This window comes from Ictidomys tridecemlineatus, chromosome 11 (genome assembly GCF_052094955.1).
Source record: "Ictidomys tridecemlineatus isolate mIctTri1 chromosome 11, mIctTri1.hap1, whole genome shotgun sequence".
In the NCBI taxonomy this organism is placed as follows: domain Eukaryota; kingdom Metazoa; phylum Chordata; class Mammalia; order Rodentia; family Sciuridae; genus Ictidomys; species Ictidomys tridecemlineatus.
In genome coordinates, this window is record NC_135487.1 from 84,752,997 (window position 1) to 84,775,133 (window position 22,137).

Here is a 22,137-nt window from a genome sequence, read left to right on the forward strand (position 1 = left end):
TTGTAGAGGAAGAAAAATTTATTTGAGGGCTCACATTTTCAGAGTTCTCAGTCCACAGACAGCCAGCTCCATTCCTCAGGGTACAAGTTGAAGCTGAACATCATGGCAGAAGAATGTAAGCAGAGGGAAGCAGCTCACATGATGATCAGAAAGGAGAGAGAGAGAGAGAGAGAGAGAGAGAGAGAGAGAGAGAGAGAGAGATGATCTCCACTTGCCAGATACAATTTTAAACCCTAAAGCCATCCCCAGTGCCCAACCTCCTTTAGCCACACCCCACCTTCCTTCAGTTACCACTCAATTAATCAGGTGATTAATTCACTGATTGGGTTAAGGCTTTCATAAAGTAATCATTTTTTCTCTGAACCTCCTAGCATTTTCACACGTGAGCTTTGGGGGGACACCTCACATTCAAACTATAACAACACGCATCAGCCACTGTGCCTGGCTGTGTGCCCTGAGTTCTTAAGAAAATCATGTAGTCTATATTTGATTGAAGTTTTATATATATATTATATATGTGTATGTGTGTGTGTAGAATCATTTCTTTCCTAAATTCCCATTTGCTTAATCTACCAATAATTGAGATACAATTGCAAAACATGTTAGTAGATTTACCAGTTTTTCTTGTGCTATATCACTGGGATTACAGGTGTGTACTGGCTAATGTTTACTTAGGTTTACCTACATAATTACAGTTTCTTAGCTCATCATTTTTTCTTATAAATCAGACTTCCCTTTTGAAATAATTTCCATTCTGAAGTGCAAATATCCTTTAAAAATTCCTTTAGACAGTCTATGTAGATGTTAAATTCAATTTCTAGGTATCTAGAAATTATCTTATTTCTATACTTTACCCCCATTTTTGAGAGATAATTTTGCTAAGTACCAATTCCAGGTTGAAAATGACTGTCATGATTCTGAAGATATGAATCCACTGTCTTTGGACAGTGTTCTGTTGAGAAATCTGGTATCAGCTTAACTGTCCTTTTCCTGTAGATAATTTAAAAGATACAGAATTTAATGCAGCTTTGCCACTTTTCTGTTACATCATTTTAGTATGGTACTTCAGTTCTCTAGGCCTTGGTCCATCATTGGCTAAATAACGACAAAAACACTAACTCTACAGTTTTGTTGTAAACATGAATATAGCGCTATACAAATGATTATTATTATCTACTCTCGATTGGCGTATTAGTCAACTTGCTGTCACTGTGATGAAATACCTGAGAAAAACGACCTAAAGAAAGAAAGATTTATTTTGGATCCCAGTTTCATAGGTTTTATTCCATACTTGCTGGGCCACATGGCTGTGGGCTCATGATGAGGCAGAACATCATGGTGGGTAGAGTGTGATAGGCAAAGCTGCTCATCTCATGGTGGCTAGGAAGGAGCAAGAGAGAAAGGAAGGATACAGGGACAAAATAAACTCTTCAGTCTTGTCCCCATGTTATCTACAAAATCACCAGCTGGGAACCAAGTCTTTAGCACATGGCCTTTCGGGTACATTTCATATCCAAACCCTGAAGGATCCAGGGACAAAATAAACTCTTCAGTCATGTCCCCATGTTATTTACACAATCACCAGCTGGAGACCAAGTCTTTAGCACATGGCCTTTGGGGTACATTTCGTATCCAAACCGTAATACCTGGGTAGTTTCTATGTCATATACCATCTTTTGTTCACTTCCCTCTACACTGGAAGTAACTGTAATGGGGCAAATGGGTCAGATCCAGGAGTGAGAATTAGAAATTAAAAGGACAATCCAGAGCCAGGCATGGGGGCACATAACTGTAACCCAGTTACTTGGGAAACTGAGGCAGTAGCATTGCAAGCTTAAGTCTGGGTGACTTTGTGAGACCCTGTCTCAAAATTTAAAGAAAGGACTGGGGATGCAGCTTAGTGGTAGAGCATTTGCTTAGCATGCACGAGTCCCTGGGTTCAACCCTCAATACTGTAAACAAGCCAGGGTTCAAAGTACAGCTCAATAGCAGAGGGTATGCCTAGGATTTGCAAAATCCTCTTGATTTGATCTCCACACTGCAATCAATCAATAAACCAATCAAAGCAAGGGCAAACCTTCTTCTGAGGAGGTTGAGTTTCTCTTATAGGAATCTAAGATGTCAGATAGTACTAGGTATGGTAGTGCATGCCCCTAATCCTAGTAACTAGGGAGGCTGAGGCAGGAGGATTGTGACTTCAAGGCCAGCCTAAGAAATTTATTGAGAATCTGTCTCAAAAAGAGGAGGAGGGCTGGGGATGTAGCTCAGTGGTAGCTCAGTGGGTTCATAATCCAGTACATATATATATATATATATATATATATATATATATATATATATATATATATATAGTTACAAGCATAGCTTTTTTATTCTATCCCTGCTGCCACTGCCTTGCTTCAACTTTTCATTCTCTCTTGCCTTAGGCAAGAGAAAAGGCATTTCTGCTTTCAGGTTCTTAGGCCTGTAACTAACCCTCCTAATACTGTCAAAGCTATCATTCTAAATGCAGTTATGATTACTTTCTCTGATTACTATTTTACAGACTTGATTAACATAGGATGCTATAAAACAGTAAGAACTTTATCAAACTGTGAAAGAATGGGAGGAACAGTGCAATGCTCAATGAACACTGGCTGTTATTGTTCTAGTTTATCATATTGTAATTACTGTCCCCATGTACATTGAAGATGATGATGATGTTGAACCCAAGGCCTCATAGGCAAATGCTCTACCATTGAGATGCATCCTCAGCCCTTAATTATTTTTATAGATGGCATTGTAATTGATTACTTCTCAGTCTGTCCATTATATCTCCAATAGCTTTGGGGGCATTAACTGTTCTACCTCTTCTTTGCACACCTACAGGCTTACATATTATTGGGTCCTAAATTAATGTGGGAATTGGGCTACAGCAGAACCAAGAAGCTGGCTGTTGTTTCTGCTGTAGCCTACATTGTATTATGTTGTATTATGTTTCACTGCACTGTTCATTGAAGGCAAGAGCTTTCACCTACTCTCAGACAAGGTGGCATAGCTTTGACCTTCAGAGTGTTACATTAGTGGTTCTACCCCTTTCTCCCACATAGTGTCTCATGGGGAGCGGGGGATAAGATAGTACTGTACACACACCCCACAAGAAATGAGAAGCTCATTGGTTTCAATTAGTGCACCAGGGCACACAAACTTAGAGAGGTTGCAGAGAAGGCAAATCCATCCAGAGAGAAGGTGATTAGTACATTGTAGGGTTCTGATTTTTCTTAATCTTCTGCTCTAAGTATCTGCAGCACTGGGTATGCCAAGATCCTTAACAGATAAACACATATTTATCAAGAAAACAGATGAAGCACAAGCCTGCGGAACAACTGGAGGATTTGGTTAAAAGTGGGAAAGGAGATTTTCCACAACCTGCAGGTTTTACTGTGTTTAGGGCACAAGTCTTCCCAAGTCCACACTTAACTACAGCACTCTTAGGTACCTGGCAGCGGCCCCCCACCTCCCGGACAGCTAAGGATCCTGGAGGGGAAGGAATATTCCCGGAACCGCCAGCCGCTTTGCGCTACGCATGCGCAGAGGCCGGACCCGGCCAACCCCGGATTCATTCCGGCGGATCGAGTTTCCCGGAGGTTCCGCTTCTTCCGCTTTCGCGGAGAACTCCAGGTGTGGGTCGAAGTTTTAGAGCTGCGGGGCGTTTATTCTTTCTGCAGCAAAGGCGTTGTCGCAGCGGGCCAGGCCCCAGGGCGCCCCCCATGGCGGGGCAGCGGGTGGAGGTCGACGGCGGGATCTTGGAAGGGGTGAGTGTGCAGCCGGAGGCCGAGCGGCTGGGCGCTAGTTGGGAACCGGAGCTTTCGCGGCCGACGTTCTTACACCTTCTCTTCGCCCCCCATCGTTCCAGGGCGGCCAGATCCTCAGGGTCTCCACCGCCCTCAGCTGTGTCCTGGGCCTCCCCTTGCGGGTGCAGAAGATCCGGGCGGGCCGCAGCACGCCAGGCCTGAGGTAATCGCGGCGGCAGAGAGCTGGGGGGTGGAGTCGGGGTCGCGGGGCCGGGCTGCGAGCGCGCGCGTCGCGGACCTGGTGGTCTGAGTGTAGCCCGGGAGGTTGCGATCGGTCTGCCGCGGGTCCTGAGGGGTGGCCCTTGGACCTCCTTGTCGAGACAGTGCCAGATTGTGGGTCGTTTATAGCCAAAATAAGGAGTCTCAAAGAAACCCTTAAAGTGATGCCTACTAGGAGGTAGTCTAAGTGCATAAAAACCGAAGAGGTAGCTCCGACGCTGAGGATGGGGCACTTATTGTGGTTAGATCTTGCTGTTTCCTTGCCGTTGCAGTTTTATAAATATCATAAAATGTGGGGATATAGGCAGTCTGAATGCACACGTTTTGATGCAGTATTATGACCTGAAGGCCTCAACATTTATCTGGACTGGAAATGATTCGAGATTTGTGTGATGGGCAACTGGAGGGGGCAGCAATTGGTTCAACTGAAGTAACCTTCACACCAGAGAAGATCAAAGGTGGAATCCACACAGCAGATACCAAGACAGCAGGGTATGTATACCTTGAGATCTGTTTAGGTATGGGTTTTGCATTCAGATCTAGGTTCTACCACTTACTATGCAAGTTGCTTAACCTCTTTGAACTTCAGTTTTCTCACTTCTTTTTTTTTTTTTTTTTTTTTTTAGTTTTTCATCAGGTTAAATTTTTTTTTTTAATTTTTTTATTTTAATTTGTTATATATGACAGCAAACTGCATTACAATTCATATTACACATATAGAGCACAAGTTTTCATATCTCTGGTTGTATACAAAGTATAGTCATACCATTCGTGTCTTCATACAGGTACTTAGGGTAATCATGTCCGTCTCATTCCACCATCTTTTTTACCTCCTTGCCCCTTCCCTTCCCCTTCCTCCCCTTTGCCCTATCTAGAGTTCCTGTAATCTTCCCATGTTCCCCCTCCCAACCCCAGCCGCCTCAGTTTTCTTACTTCTTTTTTTTTTTTTTTTTATGAGAGAGTGAGAGAGGAGAGAGAGAGAGAATTTTTAATATTTATTTTTTAGTTCTCGGCGGACACAACATCTTTGTTGGTATGTGGTGCTGAGGATCGAACCCGGGCCGCACGCATGCCAGAGGAGCCCGCTACCGCTTTAGCCACATCCCCAGCCCAAGTTTTCTTACTTCTAAAGTGTAAATAAAATACCTTTGACGTTAAAGACAATGAATGTAAAATTTGGGCACCTAATTGAAATGTTATCTTGTATGTAGTATGATATAGCATTTTTATTATTATTTAGAAGTTGAGTGTCACAAATTGACTTGAGTTTTCACTTTCAGTATTTGCATTATAGCTCAAGTTCTTTTCTTACAGTTAATTATAAACCATAGTCTACTACTTTCTTTTTTTTATTATTTATTTTTTAGGTGTAGTTGGACGCAACACAGTGCCTTTATTTTTGTGTGGTGCTGAGGATCCAACCAGGGTCCTGCCGGTGCTAGGCGAGCACTCTACTGCTGAGCCACAATCCCAGCCCCATAGTCTACTACTTTCAATGTGGATATTTTTATTGCTTTGTGTGTGTGTGTGTGATGGGGGGGTTGCTGGTCAAACTCATGGCCTTGTTCACACTTAGCTCTACCACTAAGCTATCTACCCCAGCCCTCTGTTGTCTTCTAAGATATACTTATGCAACTCTACTTAGAAATTTTTGGATATAATCCTGATTTTTCCCCCCACTGGGAGATGAATATTTAACAATTAAATTGATCCTTGATAACTTTCTAAGTGCTTCTCCCTTTATTGACAAAATGTGGATAGTAGTTAATTCCTCCCCCATCCCCCCACTTAGTGATAGGGATTGAACCCAGGAATGCTCTGGGTTAGCACTCTAAGCTACTCTAGTTCTTTTTGGTTTTAGTTTTGATACAGGGTTTTCTTAAGTTGTCCAGGCTGACCTTGAACTTGTGATCCTCCTGCTTCAGCCTTCTGAGTTGCTGGTATGCTGCTGCACCTGGCTAGCAGTTAATTTTCATGTTACTTCTCTAATCTATTTGACTGGTCGCTTTTGTGTGTGTGTGTATGTGGTGCTAAGGATTGGACCTATTGCCTCATGCATAGGCAAGTGCTCTACCACTGAGCTCCATCCCTAACCCTTTTTATCTAATAGAAGACAATAAAGCAGTAGGGAGCATATCACTAAACTGTCCAGGCTTACTTCAACTTCAAATCCTCCTGCCTCAGCCTCCTGAGTAGCTGGAATTACAGGCATGTGCCACCATGCCTGACTTTAGCCTTGATTGTGATTACAGGACCATGTGTTTTCTCAAGTGTCTACTTTATTTACTATTCCTTACTCTTCTCAAATTAAGGTTTTCTTTAGTGTTTTTAGAATCTGATTTTATTGGGGAGAAATTAAATATTTGTTGGATCACTTAGGATCAATGAGTTGAATAGGTATAAAACTATGATTAGTAGTTAACTAAACATTTCTAAGCCCTTTTCTTCCAATTCTAAACACTTTAACAGTCAATAAATATTTATTAATCAGTCAAACTTATTACCAGTGATAGAGACTTTCTAGTTCAGTATGTATGGGCCTTTGTTTTAAGAAAGTAAAGATCTTTCTTTTGGTATGTAAAAGCTATATTGGATTGCATTTCAAACTATGATCTACTTATGAGTATTATTACTTTCTCTGTAGAGAAGGGCGATAACAGCTCATTTAGAAAATCTGACCAAATTTTTTATTTTATAAAATACTTCATGTTCTATGTTCATTTATTGTGGTTTCTCACATTATTTGACTATATGGACAGAACTTTTTCATGTGAAATACTCAGCTTTTAGTCTTTATAAAATACTTTTCTTTGATATTAAACTCTATGTGAGAGAAATTACATCGATCCCTCCCCCATTTTCCAACTTTATTGAAGTGTAGTTTATAAATAAAATTATGAAGAAGGTATATATCATGATATTTTGATATATATTTATGTTGATAAATAATTACCAGTCAAGCTAAATAACATTTTCATCACCTTTCGTAATTACCTTTCATATGTGTGTATGTGGTAAGAATCTGCTGTCTTATAAAATTTCAAGTAAGGCATTACATCTTAACTTGATATTTTGAACAGTGCCTTATGCATGATAACTCAGATAGAAACAGTTGAATATTTCTAGATCTTGACTATTTTGAATCCATTTTCATAAATTGCTATTTTCAAGAATCCTTTTATTTAAAAAAAATTGAAGATGGTTTTATTATTTTATTTATTTTTTTGTAAAGAAAAGGGTCAGAACTTAGCCAAGATCACCCATCTAATGTAGTGATGTGCTTTAGTCTTGAATTCAGAGGTTTGCGTATCTTTTTTTTTTTTTTTTAAATCATGCTATATAGGAAACTAGGACCTCATTCATGCTAGGCAAGCGCTGAATCAAGGAACATCCCAGCCTCGTTTGCTTATCATTAGAAGCAATTCTTTGTGAAATACTTTCTTTAAGATTCAGGATTTTACAATTCAGAAACAAATCTCTTTTAACTTTACATTTAGCTATGCTTCAACTAAGTAATGTAATAAATTATAATTCAGCTTTTTTTGAAACTTTGAAAAGTCTGTTTTGCCTTCTCCTTAGGAGTGTGTGCCTCTTGATGCAGGTTTCAATGCCATGTGTTCTGTTTGCTGCTTCTCCATCAGAACTTCATTTGAAAGGTGGAACTAATGCTGAAATGGCACCACAGATTGACTACACAGTGATGGTAAGGGTTTTTGTTGTTAATGACATACTGAGATGATCTCATATATACTTCTGAATATCTATTCTCTATTTAAATATATTCTGAATATTTTGTATATGTTGCTATTTATTCATGATGTCCAGTTCTGCTGTAGGAGAGAGTGGGAAATTGTTTATTTTAGACTTTGTATTATATTTTAGAATAGTATTTATAGTGAATTTTTAAAAAACTAAATGTGATTATTAAATAAATTATGTCAGTTATTAGGTAAACCCACTACTTTATAAATATAGGAATTATGATTTAGAAGGGAACTCAAAAATTTTTTAAATGATAATATTTAATGCTGGCGTGCTTATACAACTCATGGGAAAGAAGAGTAGTACAGGTTGAGCATCCCTAATCAGAAAATTAAAAATATAGAATGCTCCAAACTCTAAAACTTTTGAACACCAACCTGGTGCCACAAGTGGAAAATTCTCCACTTGACTTCATGTGGTAAATTGCAGTCAAAACAAAAGATAGACTAAAAATGTTGTATAAAATTACTTTTGGATTATGTATATAAGGTGTCTATGAAACAAATAAATTTTGTATTTTGATTTGGGTCTCATCTCCAAGATATCTTATTATGTTCATGTACATGTAAAATTGAAAACAGTCTGAAACTCAAAACTCTTCTGATCGTGAGCATTTTGGAAAAGGGATATTCCAAGTTTATTGTGGCATAATTCCTTACAATTAAATTCACCCTTTTTAATGTGCAGTTTGATGATTTTGGATAACAAACATTTATCTGTAAACCAACCACCACAATAAAGATATATAATACTTCCATTACTCTAAAAATTCCCTTATCCCCGTATTAGGCAGTCCTGTCCCACAGTCCCTTGGCAACCACTTTTCTGTTTTCAGTCATAGTTTTGCCTTTTTTTTTTTTTTAAGAATTTCATGTAAAGGAATAATACTGTTATGTAGCCTTTGAGTCTAGTTTTTCATTTGCCTTAGTAAACTTTAGACTCACAGTGTTACTTGTATTAGCAATAAAAACTAAATAGTAAGTATATGAATATGTCAGCTTGTTTATTTAATCATCTGTTGAAGGGCATTTGAGTTGTGTCCAGTTGGGGGAAATTATTATTTTTTCTGTAGCACTGGAGATTAAACCCAGGGGTTCTGTACCACTGAGCTATACCCCCAGCCCTTTTTATTTTTTTGAGACCAATCTCTCTAATTACCCAGGCTGACCTTGAACTTTTCATTCTCCTGTCTCAGCCTATTGAAGCACTGGGTTTACGGGTGTGTACCACTGTACCTGGCAGTTTTTGGCATTTATGAATGAAGTTGGTGCCAACATTTATGTTTAAGTTTGGCTTAAACATAAATTTCCAGTTCTCTTGTATACTTAGAAGTAGGATTTCTGGGTTATTATAGTATAAATTTCCAGTTCTCTTGTATACTTAGAAGTAGGATTTCTGGGTTATTATAGGAAGTACATGTATAAATTTATGAGAAACTGCCAAAACTTGTGGCATCCAAAATAGTTATGCTATTTTGTTCAGCTTTTTCAATAGTCTATTATGAGAGTTCCAGCTGTTCACCATCCTACCCAGCACTTGTCATTCTTAGGTTTTTATTTTTAAAATTTTTCTGCTTCTCTTTTTTATGGTAGTGGGAATTGAACCCAAGGCCTCACATATGATAGGCAAGCACTATACCACTGAGCTGTAGTCCTAGGCCAGCCCCTTTTTTTTAACCAAAGTTTAGTAACATCTATACCTCCTGCATACTATGGAGAAAACCTAGAAAAATGAGTAAATCTCTAGAGTAGATCTTACAAGTTGCCTTAGACTTCAGGATTAAATATTGTTTTTCTCTGAAACATTGCCAACCTAATGGATAGTATAATATATTTAAAGTCAGTGTTATAGATCATATAATGAAATTAGTTTCTCTTTGGTTAGTAATTCCACTTCAAGCAAACTATCCTAATAAAATAGTACAAAATGTAGCAAAAGGTGAATGTTAAAGGATTTGAGTAGAGAATTAATATATATCATTATGTAATCATGAAAACTTAGGAAATGGTTAAATAAGTAATGCTCAAATGCCATGCAATTGTTTAAGTTTTATTTCGGAAGAATTTTTATTGTGTCAGAAAAATGCTTACACTTACAATGTTAAGTGGAAGAAATAAGAATAAAACATTTTATTTGCAGTGAGATTTCAGCTTTATAAAAAAATTGAGAGGGCAGAATAAAGTGTTGTTTACCAGTGCCCCTACTTTTTTTTACAGCGTACTGAGAAGGGTCAGTAATGGTTTCTGGAGTAGAATAAACATTGGGTTCAAGTATTCTGAGTTCTGAATTTTTTTCTCATTAGACTTGCATGGCCCTGATTTATTAAATGTTAAACTTTTAAATTTAGCAAATACAAGTTTTTTTTTCACTTGAAAAATGGAACTAGTCTATATATTTTGATACTACAGTTTACTTATAACACTCAATTACTAATTCAGTACGGAGCACTTTTCATTTAATAATTATACTTGTTGAATCAGTGAATATTGGTGGTTGCAATAACAATTGATTTTTTTCAGGTCTTCAAGCCAATTGTTGAAAAATTTGGTTTTAATTTTAATTGTGACATCAAAATGAGGTAAGTTACTTATTTCTTTGCCTTTTCCATCTATTATTATGCTAAATTAGCATAGTGGAAAATTTAGACCTTGGAGAACTAATACACTTAATAAATTACCCTTAAAACATTTCTTGTCAAATAATTGTACTTTACAGCTTAAGAACAGTAAGCTGCAAGGGTGTGGAGCCTTGAAAGCAACTACATGTGATATTTACTTGTTTCTTGGGAGAAATATTTTCAAGGGAATTTCCACATGAAAGCATCTTCATGTCTAATGTTATCCATGCACAGATTAAATGGTCAAGTTGTGCAGACACTTGAGCCAGGCACTGTAGGGTCATAAAAAGATTCTCTTCTATAGTGTGATCAGAATTATTTTTTTAAGAAGCACATTGGGCATTTGGTTTTTTTTTTTTTTAAATCATTTTTAGTTGTAGATGGACACAATACCTTTATTTTATTTCTTTATTTTTATGTAGTGCTAAGGATTGAACCCAGTGCCTTACATATACTAGGCAAGTGCTTTACTGCTCAGCCCCAGCCCCAGCCCCATTTGGGTTATTTCTTTGGTCTTCTTCTGTTATACAATGACAAGGTTAAATTTCATGGCATCTCATTTAAGTGCATTGCAATCTTGCTCCAATTTGCCTTCCTAGCTTCATCTTCTTTCTCCTTTTTTTCAACTTGTCCTACATTCTAACACCACAATTACATGCTATTCCTTGAACATACTTTGTATCTTTGAAGTTCACATCTTTGTGTAATTCTTTTTGTATTCTAAAAAATGGGAAATCCTGTTTTTTCTAAATAAAATTTGTGATTTCCTGTATGAACTCTCTGTGGCTGTACCTCTATCAGAATCCATATTTGCACTTCTGTTGTGGTCCTCCTTACATCTTGTGTTGTATTCTAGTCAACTGTATAAGGGTACCATTGCCCTATTAGATGGAGAACTGCTTGAGGCTAGGCACAGTGTCCTTCTCAGCAGCTGAAATGGAATAAATGAGTATGAATAATTGAGTTTAGATTCTGTTAGTGTCAGCTATTTATAATCATCAGCTATTTATTTGAGTTCCTACTGTGTACCAAACATTGGGTTAGGACCTGGAAAATAGTAGGAACAAAACAACTCCAGATATCAAGGAACCTATGTTTTAAAACAAACTTGTCAAATAGAACTTTCTACATTGAGAAATGTTTCCTATCTATGCTGTCCAGTATGGTAGTCACTAACCGAATGTGACTACAGAGCACTTAAAACATGGCTAATGCAATTGGGGAATTGAATTGATTTCTAAACTATGTTTAATTTTATTTGCTTCTTTGTTTTTATTAAAACTTTTTTTTTTTTTTTAAAGGAAGCATCGATATGCTTCATTGCCCAGACTGTCCATGAACTCATAGGCCCAGAGGATCTCCTGCCTCAGTCTCTTGAGTAGGAGTAGCTGAGACTGTAGGAGAATGCTGTCACACTTGGCTTGGGGCTGGCAATTGAACTCAAAGCCTCATGCATGCACCACTGAGCTATACCTCCAGCCATAAATTTTATTTCACTGTAATAGTCACATGCAGCTTGAGGCTACTATATTGAACAGTCCAGACCTAAAATATGATTTAGAATTTTTTCATGAATTGCATATTTGGCTACCATTCACATTATTTTAATATAATATTATGCTTTATTTTTGTCATGCGATTAGTTTATGTGGATATTTATCACACTTTTTATAGGGGCTATTATCCAAAAGGTGGTGGTGAAGTGATTGTTCGGATGTCACCAGTAACACAGTTGAACCCAATAAATTTGACTGATCGTGGCTCTGTGACTAAAATATATGGAAGAGCTTTTGTTGCTGGCGTTCTGCCATTTAAAGTAAGTTGTCTAAATGTTCTTAGAAGTGTGTGCATGCCTTGGTAAGTATCATCTAAATTTTGAAATTATTAGGACTTATTTTTTAATCCATCTTTACATTAAAAATTTTCTTCAAACTCAGTGCTCTCTCTCTAGAAAATCAAGTTTTAAAATGATACATATAAAAATTAATCATTTTATGTGCCTTTAAAGGCTTGGAAACAATTGTTCAAATAATCAATAATTAATATTGTATCATTTTGTTTTTTTCTATCTTGCCAAAATAGGTAGCAAAAGATATGGCAGCAGCGGCAGTGAGATGCATCAGAAAGGAGATCAGAGATCTATATGTTAACATCCAGCCTGTTCAGGAACCCAAAGACCAAGCATTTGGCAATGGAAATGGAATAATGTGAGAAAATATACTCTCTTAGATATGATTGAGAGCCCTGAAATAGTTACTGTGTTGCTTAGCTTTCCATTGTTATGAAATACCTGAGGTTAACAATTTAAAAGGAGAAAAGATTTATTTTAGTTCACGGTTTCAGAGTTTCAGTCCATGGTTGCTTGGCTTCATTGTTTTGGGGCCTGTGGTGAGGCAGAATATCAAGGCAGGGAGTGCTTGATGGACTAAAGCTTCTTACCTCATTTTCATCAAGAAGCAAATTGAGAGAGGGAAAGAGAGAGGAAGGGGCTGGGCTCCAGTATCCCCTTGAAGGGCATGCTCCCCTTAACCCAACTTCCTTCTGCTAGGGCCCACCTCCTAAAAGTTCTACCACCTCTCACTAGCATCATCAATTAGCCACCAAGCCTTCAACACATGGTCTTTGGGGGACTTTTAAGATTCAAGCTGAGAGTGACTGTTATCCTATTTAAATTAAAGATTTCAAGTTTTTGTGCTCATTTGATAGTTTTTTTTTTAAAAGAGAGAGAGAGAGAGAGAATTTTTTTGATATTTATTTTTTAGTTTTTGGCGGACATAATATCTTTGTTTGTATGTGGTGCTGAGGATCGAACCCGGGTCGCACGCATGCCAGGTGAGCGCGCTACCGCTTGAGCCACATCCCCAGCCCCTCATTTGATAGTTTTAAGAAGACATGTTTTTAAGGGGATTTCTACCTAAAAACAATAGTATGATGAATTAAGATGATTTTCTGAATTTTTTCTGAGGATGTTTTGCCTTTTACTACTCTGTAAGATCCTTTTCACTTATACAGTTAGCCCTCTGTATTCATGGGTTCTGCATCCATGGATTCAAATGACCAATTTAAATTTGACCAGATTAAAAAATAACTTTAAAAAAACCAAAACTGAGCATAGGTGCATACCTGTAATTCCAGCAGCTTGGGAGGCTGTGGCAGGAGGATCAAGAGTTCAAAGCCAGCCTCAAAAAAAGTGAGGTACTAAGTAACTCAGTGAGATCCTGTCTCTAAATAAAATACAAAATAGGGCTAGGGATGTGCCTCAGTGTGTGAGTGTAATCCCTGAAAAAGGAAAAGAAAGAAATGAAATTGTGTCTATACTAAACTTTTTTTTATCATTCCCTTTTTTATCATCAAACACTTTTTTCTTATCATTCCCTAAACAATACAGCTTAACAACTATTTATATATTGTGTACATTGTATTTGGTATTATAAGTAATCTAAGGATAATTTAAAGTAATAGAGGACATGTGTAGGTTGTATGTAAATACTGTGCTGTTTTATATAAAGGACTTGAACATCCTTGGATTTAATGTACAATGGGGATCCTAGAATCCATCCTCCTGAATACTTAGGAGTGAACTTAAATGTTAAAGGTAATCAGAAGTTAGGCTTTGAAGGTGATCCTAAGAGAAATGTTTTTAGTTGCTTAAAATACCTCAACTCTGAAATTAACTCACAATGGTAAAGATCGCCTTAATAAAGGAATATGATTATTAGTGTTACTCCAATTAGAAGTTATGGTTTTATTTTATTATAAAAATGCTTTGATATTTTTGGATTGTAAAAGTACGGTTATTTTTTGTAGATATTTACATTTCGAATTCCCTTATTCAGAGTTTCTGTTAAAGGGTTTAAACTAAATACTTACTTTAATAATGTAATGCTATCTAAAAACTACAGAATAAAACCTAAAATCCTTACGTAAAGACATTTTTTATTAAAAGAAGATTATAAAATACTGTATAGTACTGTGTGAAATGGTACCACTTTGCACCAAAAATATGATAACTTCCAGGGATACGGACAGGTGGTGGCATCCTTTATCTATGAGTGAACTAGAATTAGATATGACTTCTCCCATTCTAGCCCTGAAGGATATTATTGGCTGATGGAGAATGTTAATCAGACTACTCTGTGTAGGAAGAATTTCGCCATTGCAGTGTACTGGCCGTGTGTCATTTTGTCTATTTAACACTGTTCTTCTGTGTCTTATTTATTATAATTTTAGAATGTTTGTAGCCTAAGAGTAATACTTGTTTTTTCCCTATATGTAGAATTATTGCTGAGACATCCACAGGCTGTTTGTTTGCTGGATCATCACTTGGGAAACGAGGTATAGTTAAATGAAAGTGGATCCATAGTTCCTACTGCCAGTAAAAATTAATGTCAGGATTGAAATGTTATAGGGAATGATGGATGACAGGTTTAAAAGGCTACTGTTAACTATTTTTTTAAAAATTTTAGTTGTAGATGGACATAATACCTTTATTTATTTTTATTCTTTATGTGGTGCTAAGGATCGAACCAAGTGCCTCAAACATGTGAGGCAAGCACTTTGCCACTGAGCTACAACCCCAACCCAGTTAACTAATTCCTAGAGTCAATTAAACTTTAAATCTTTCTCCTATTTTTATACTTTGAAAATTTTTAGACCTATAAGAAAAGTTGAGTGACTAATTCAACTAGTCATCTACACACCCTCTCCTAGATTCATTAGTTGTGAACATTTGGTTGTGTGGTATGTGTGCTTCTGAACTGCTTCAATGTAAGTTATAGACACCATGCCTTACTCCTGAATACTGCAGCGTATAGATTCAAAAACAATATCAATATAATCACAGTATTGTTTTATTTTTAAACATTTATTTTTTAGTTATAGGCGGACACATATCTTTATTTTATTTTTATGTGGTGCTGACAATCGAACCCATACCACAACCTTAACCCCCAAAGTATTGTTTTTATATCTGAAGAATTTGTCTATGATATGCAGACACATCAGATGTGTTGTCTCCAAAATATTCTTTAGAGCAATGTGATATATTTTTGAAGTACAAAATACTTTCTCATTTTTTTTTTTCCATTCATGATACTGACATTTTTGAAAAGTCTAGGCCATTTTCTTTCTTTTAGGTCATTTTCTCACAGAATTTCCCACAATTAGGATTTTTCTGATTATCTCATGATTAGATTATTCAAACCAAATATTTTTAGTAACAATATTACATCAGTGATTTTGTGTCTATACCACTACATTGCATCAAAGGGCATGTAAAGTCATTTTGCTCTTTATTGGTAAGGCTGAATGTGATCACATGGTTGAGGAGGAGTCCTCCAGATCTACTTGCTATAAAGGTTTCTTTTCCTTTTACAATCATTAAATAGTCTGGGGTAATACTTAGAGACTATCTGATATTCTGTTTTCATACAACTTTCATCCAGTGGTCTTAATATCTATTGATGTTTCTTCCTTTATCAGTTATTACACTGATTATTAGAAAGTACTGAATATTTGGAGGAAAAATAAATCTGTTTTTAAGATTGGCATATTAAGAAGAGGAGATGCATACATTTGTTTGTTTGTTACTCAGGGGCACTTTACCACTTAGCTACATTTCCAACTATTTTATTTTGAGACAGGGTCTTGCAAAGTTGCTAAGGCTGCCCTTGAACCTGTGATCCTCCTGCTTCATCCTCCTGAGTCGCTGGGATTACAGTGTCCATCACTGCATCTGGTGGTTAACATTTAAAGTTTTGCTAGTCAGGCAACTTCTAGTTATTTATGGTAATTAATTGCTTCATCCTACTTTGTAGCATCTTTTTTTTTTAATATTTATTTTTTAGTTGTATTTGGACACAATACCTTTATTTTATTTATTTATATGTGGTGCTGAGGATCAAACCCATGGCCTTGCATGTGCTAGGTAAGCACTTTACCGCTGAGCCACAACCCCAACCCTACTTTGTAGCATCTTTTAAAAATGCTTATGCTAGCCAAGCATGGTGGCATCTACCTGTTGTCCCAGATACTCAGGAGACTGAGGCAGGAGGATTACAGGTTCAAGGACAGCCTGGGAAATTTAGTGAGATCCTGTCTCAAAACCAAAACAAAAATGCTTCCACTAGCTGTGCTGTTTAACCTCATTATTAACTATTGAATACAAAATAAATTCAGATGATTTTAGCTTGCTAGATGATTCGATCTATACACTATACATCATATAGTTAACATAATAGAAGAAGTAAAATCAACATCTCTCTGGGTATGATGTGTAGGCCTATAGTTACTCAGGTTCCTGAGCAAGGCAGGAAGATTCTTAAAGCCTACAAGTTCAAGACCAGCCTTCGTAACATAGTGGGACCCCCATCACTAAAAACAAAGGGAAAAAAATCAAAATCTCCAACTCACATAATGAGTTCTGTCTAAATCTCTGCTGTTCACAGTGTGGATGGGAGGCAACAGGAAATCACTATCATCTGGGAGTTTTGTTAGAAATACAGATATGGGGCCTAACCTAGACCTATTTGAATCGGTGGAGGGTGAAGGTATGGCTAGTGGTAAAGTCCTTGCCTAGCATGTGTGAGGCTCTGGGTTTGATTCCCTGAAAGTGAGACCTAAGAATTTGTTTTAACAAGTTCTCCAGGTACTTCTAAAGTATCTTGAAGTTTGGGAAGTATTGATCTAAAATATATATTAGTATATATTTACTACCTATTAGGCACAGTGAGGAATCAGTGTGGATACTTAGCCACTGCATGCAATATCTACAAGTCTTGAGAAGCAAAAATAATGCAAATATAAAGCAGAGAGCAGGAGCAGACATATTATAGATAATAAGTATTTGATGGACATTGGGAAATTTATGAGTTCTATTAGTTTTATTATTGGGTACCACAAATGTGCCAAGTACTATGTACTAATTATTTACAAGTGAGAGCTACTATGCCTAACTGCTGACCTAGTCTGGTGGAGAAGACAGACCGGTGCTGATAGTGTTATCCCAGGGTACCATAGAGATAAATGCAAAGAAAGAAAAACTAATACTTCTGTGGAGGATGAGTAACTCCAATTCTGCCTTTTGCTATTCATTGATTTTTCATCAGGGGGATAAATAGAAGCCAGGAAGAAAAGTGAGAGCTAAGGTGAATTGCTGCAGCTATCATGGAAAATAGTAAGACATTCCTAAACAAACTAAAAACAATTGCCATGTAACCCCGCAGTCCCTTTTCTGAGTATATACCCAAAAGAAATGAAATTGTCTCAAAGATTTATTGTATTCCCATGTTTATTGAAGCATTTTTCATAATAGCCAGAATATGAAAACAACCAAATATACTTCCATAGATGAATGAATAAAGAAACTGTGGTATATATACACATGAAAATATTATTCAGCGTTAAAATAGGATGGACGTGGAGCAAAATGAAATAAGCTAGATACAGAAAGAAAAATGTTGTATGATCTCACTTATATGTGGAATCTAAAAAAAGAAAAGATCAAATATAGAGAAAGTAAGAGTGGTTTACCACGATGAGGTAAGGGGGAGGAAATGGGGAGCCGTAGGTCAAAGGATACAGAATGATAGATCTGAAGAATGAACAAGTCCAAAAATCTGGTATACAACATGAGAACTATAGGTAATTATAGTGTATGGTAGTCAGGACTTTTGTTAAAGGAATAAATTATAGTTGCTCTTGTTTTAGGTGGGAGAATGGGTAACCAAGAGATGATATATTAATGTTTCATTAAAGTAACCATTTTACTGTAATGTATCTCAAAACATTGCCTTTATATTTAAAGGTATATCAGTATTTTAAATATATATTTTTTAGTTGTAGATGGACACAATAGCTTTATTTTGTTTATTTATTTTTATGTGGTGCTGAGGATTACACCCAGTGCCTCATAAGTAAGAGCAAGCACTCTACCACTGATCCACAACCCCAGCCCCAAAATATATATATATTTTTAAATATTTATTTTTTAGGTGTAGATGGACACAACACAATACCTTTTTTATTTTTATTTGGTGCTGAGGATAGAACCCGGGTTTTGCCCGTGCTAGGGGAGCACTCTACCGCTGAACCACAATTTTTTAAAGTAAGCTAAGGAGCAGGGACATATTCTGTCAATATTTTTTGATAGAAAAAGATGTTTTTCTGTGCTTAAGTAACTGCAGTATATATGATAAGTACAGGGTCTGGGTAGGGGATGGAGGAATGGAGGATAATGAGAATAGAGAGGTCAACAAGGGCCAGATTTTTTTTTTTTTTTTCCACTGGGGATTGAACCCAGAGGTGCTTTGCCCGACCCCCGCTTTTTGGGGTGGGGTTCTTGGGATTGAACTCAGGGGCACTTAACCACTGAGCCACATCCCCAGCCCTTTTTTTGGATTTTTTATTTAGAGACAGGTTCTCACTGAGTTACTTAGGGCCTCAATAAATTGCTTAGGATGGCTTTGAACTGAGATTCTTCTGCCTCAGCCTCCTGAGCCTCTGGGATTACAGGTGAGCCACCATGCCTGGCTTACCTGACCCTTTTTATTTTTTGAGACAGTGTCTCATTAAGTTGCTTGGGGTCTCACTAAGTTGCTGAGGCTAGCTTTGAACTTGTGATACTCATGTCTTAACCTCCTGGGTCACTGAGATTTCAGGCATGCATCACTGTGCCAAGCTAAAGACCATATTTTGAAGGGCTATAGGCTACATAAAGGAAATTCGAGTGTCATACTGAAAATATAAGGATTTTAAGGATGAATATGAAAGAGTCTGTTACAATTCAGATCAGACATGGTGAGGTTTTGCAACAAGGAATGCAGTGACTGGTTCCAAGGACATTGAGTACTGATAATCAGGTATTTAAAAAGGTGAACAGTTTGTTGACCAGTTGGATATTGGAGGTATGGGAGGCATTGTGAAGAAAACATTCCAGGTGTCTTAACTTAGGTAACTAGGTACATTTAAATGTGTGAATATAGGAAGTAGAGTTAGTTTGTCATCATAGACAATAATTTTAGATATGTTGAATTGAGATTGTAAAGGGACCATAACCGTAATTTTAACGTATGCAATATGTTAACCAGCCCTGAAATTTTTTCTCATATTCTGTCAATATTTTTTCTCACTTTGTCATATGAGATAATATTTACTTTGAAGTTGTCTTTGGATATCACACTCGCAAAGTGTTCAGTACTGATTTTTATACTTACCGTGTTTGAAGAAGATAGAGATGAGAACAACAGACTTGCTGACATTGACTGATTGTCCTCCCTTGTGTCAGGCACCTCAGTTAATGTCATTAGTGAATGCAAGGGCAACTTGGGGTCTTCCCTCTCTTAATCTAGGTTCTCTTTATATTAAGGATCTCAGAGATAATGTCATAACTACCATTATCCAGATCCCCTTTTATTTCTGATTTAAATTAACTAGAAAATTACTGGACCCTGAATCCTAATGTCTAAGTATTATTACCAGAAGCAACTTCAGCTGGTTGTCAATGCCAGAATATGTGGTAGAAGCAGGAAGTTGTAGCTAGTCATGCTTTTGTAATTGTCTTAGTTACTAAAACAAAAATTTTTATCTTCGTTTTCTTATCTGTTACATAAGAGAATTAGCCTGGAGAATCCCTAAAATCCTAAATTTTAGACCTATTATTCTGTATAATGACCCTGGGCTTTCCTTATCTGAAAAATGGTATTGGACCATGATCTGCATATAAGGATCCATTCCAACTTTACTTGATTGGATTGTGAACATAATGTAAGACTGAAGGACTGGAGGTGTAGCTCAGTGGAAGAGTACAAGCAAAGCCATGGGTTCAATTCCCAGCACTGAAAAAAGAAAAAGAAATGAATATTGTTGAATTTGTGTGTTGCTTGATTACTTTTTGGTTTGGGGGTTTTATTTTGGGTTTTGTTGTTTGTTTGTTTTGGTAGTACTGGTGGTTGAATCCAAGGCCTAATAAGTGATAGGCCAGCACTCTTCTTGTGAGCTACATTCCCAACCTTATTTGATTACTTGTCTCTCAGTTAGTTATGTTTTTACTATGGGAGCAAAACAATCTGCATTGCATCTGTACAGAAATTTACTTATAGAAAGCACTTTTCTTTCCTCATTCAGTATATGGTAGTCATTCAGGGAATCTTTCCAGTATCCTGAAGTAAGTCCTTTGGCCTTCTCCGTTCAGTCTGATGACCATTTTTTAAAGTTTTGTCCTTTTAATAAGCTAGAAGACACCCAAATCATTGAATATGCATTAAAGTTGAAACCTTTTTTTTATTTAAAGAAACATGCAAAATATGAAAAGACTCTTTGTCAATTAGGTAGAAAAGCATTAAAGTTTCAGAAGAAATTAAGATTTTGTTCTTTTTTGGGACAGCATAATACTACCAAACAAAATTCTATTTTCTTCATATGTTCAGTTGTCACAAGCTGTTAGTAATGACTGGTAATAATGTAGATCCATGCATACTATTTTTCACTATCAAGGTGGCTGGGTAGGAATGAATATGAATAGCTCTGAGAAATATTTTGCCACTTGACAGAAAACTTCAGTGTATGTTCTCTCTGGTCCAGGTTGAATATTTCTGATACACTTGAATTTTGAATTTTTTCAGTATTTGTGTGTACATAGTGTGATTTCTTGGGGATGGAACCTAAAACCAAATAACAAAATTCATTTATGTTTTATATATATATCATCTATATATAATTTGAAGGTAATTTTATACAATAGTTATAATAATTTTGTGCATAAAATAGCTTCATGGTGTGCATTTTCTACTCTGGTATGTCAGTGCTCAAAAAGTTTTTAATTTTTGAGCATTTTAGATTTCAGATTTTGGGGGTTAAGAATGTTCATGTAAATTATAAAGCCAGGACTTCTTTCTGTCTTCCATCCCAGTTTTAGGCATCTTTCAAGGATTAGCTTAGGTCTTGTCTTCTCAAATTATTCTAGAACCTGTAATCTTTTTCTTCTCTGAAACTCCTTTTGGATATATAGTTTATACCCAAAGTTTATAGAACTTAGCACTTAGCTATCCTTTAATATATAAATACTTTTTATTTTCTTTCTTTTTCTTTTTGTTAATGTTCCCTTAGGAAAAGAACAGGTAGCATTCGGTTCTTAATACTACCATTATTATTATTATTTATTTTTTAGTTTTTGATGGACACAACATCTTTTTTTTTTTTTTTTTTTTTTTTTTTTTTTTTTTTTTTTAAAGAGAGAGTGGGGGGGAGAGAGAGAGAGAGGGAGAGAGAATTTTTAACATTTATTTGTTTTTAGTTCTCGGCGGACACAACATCTTTGTTGGTATGTGGTGCTGAGGATCGAACCCGGGCCGCACGCATGACAGGCGAGCGTGCTACCACTTGAGCCACATCCCCAGCCCGACACAACATCTTTATTTTACTTTTATGTGGTGCTGAGGAACGAACCCAGTGCCCCGCGCATGCCAGGCTAGCGCGCTACCACTTGAGCCACATCCCCAGCCCCTACCATTATTATTAATACCCTATTATATACTGGTCTTGGTAATAAGTACTTTATAAATATTATTTCTGATTTCTATAACTTTATAATATAGTTGTTAATCATCTTCACTTTTTAAAAGAGGAAAAGGAAGGGGCTAGTAGCGTACTCTGTAAGTCAAGAAACTGAGGATGTGGCTCAGTGGTACAGCACATACTTAACATATACAA

At 36.6% G+C, this 22,137-nt stretch overlaps 1 protein-coding gene and 1 long non-coding RNA gene across 4 annotated transcripts in view; one reads left to right on the forward strand and one right to left on the reverse strand.

Annotated features, from left to right (window-relative positions):
- On the reverse strand, positions 1-3,556 carry LOC144368169 (uncharacterized). Its single transcript, XR_013427943.1, has 2 exons — positions 3,479-3,556; positions 1-1,380 (listed from the first exon to the last, which is right to left on the reverse strand). It is a non-coding gene; the product is annotated as an uncharacterized LOC144368169 (long non-coding RNA).
- Rtca (RNA 3'-terminal phosphate cyclase) overlaps positions 3,545-22,137 on the forward strand; it is a 26,334-nt gene continuing 7,741 nt past the window's right edge. Inside the window, exons 1-8 of one of the 3 annotated variants that reach the window (XM_078026823.1) lie at positions 3,545-3,660; positions 3,896-3,996; positions 4,401-4,544; positions 7,632-7,755; positions 10,334-10,392; positions 12,106-12,247; positions 12,514-12,638; positions 14,708-14,766. In XM_078026823.1, coding sequence (XP_077882949.1) covers positions 4,426-4,544; positions 7,632-7,755; positions 10,334-10,392; positions 12,106-12,247; positions 12,514-12,638; positions 14,708-14,766 — 628 coding nt within the window. In that variant the 5' untranslated portion in view covers positions 3,545-3,660; positions 3,896-3,996; positions 4,401-4,425. Of the gene's footprint in view, positions 3,795-3,895; positions 3,997-4,385; positions 4,545-7,631; positions 7,756-10,333; positions 10,393-12,105; positions 12,248-12,513; positions 12,639-14,707; positions 14,767-22,137 lie in introns of those variants that run through there. The other 2 variants (XM_078026821.1, XM_078026822.1) reach the window with 2 other exon arrangements.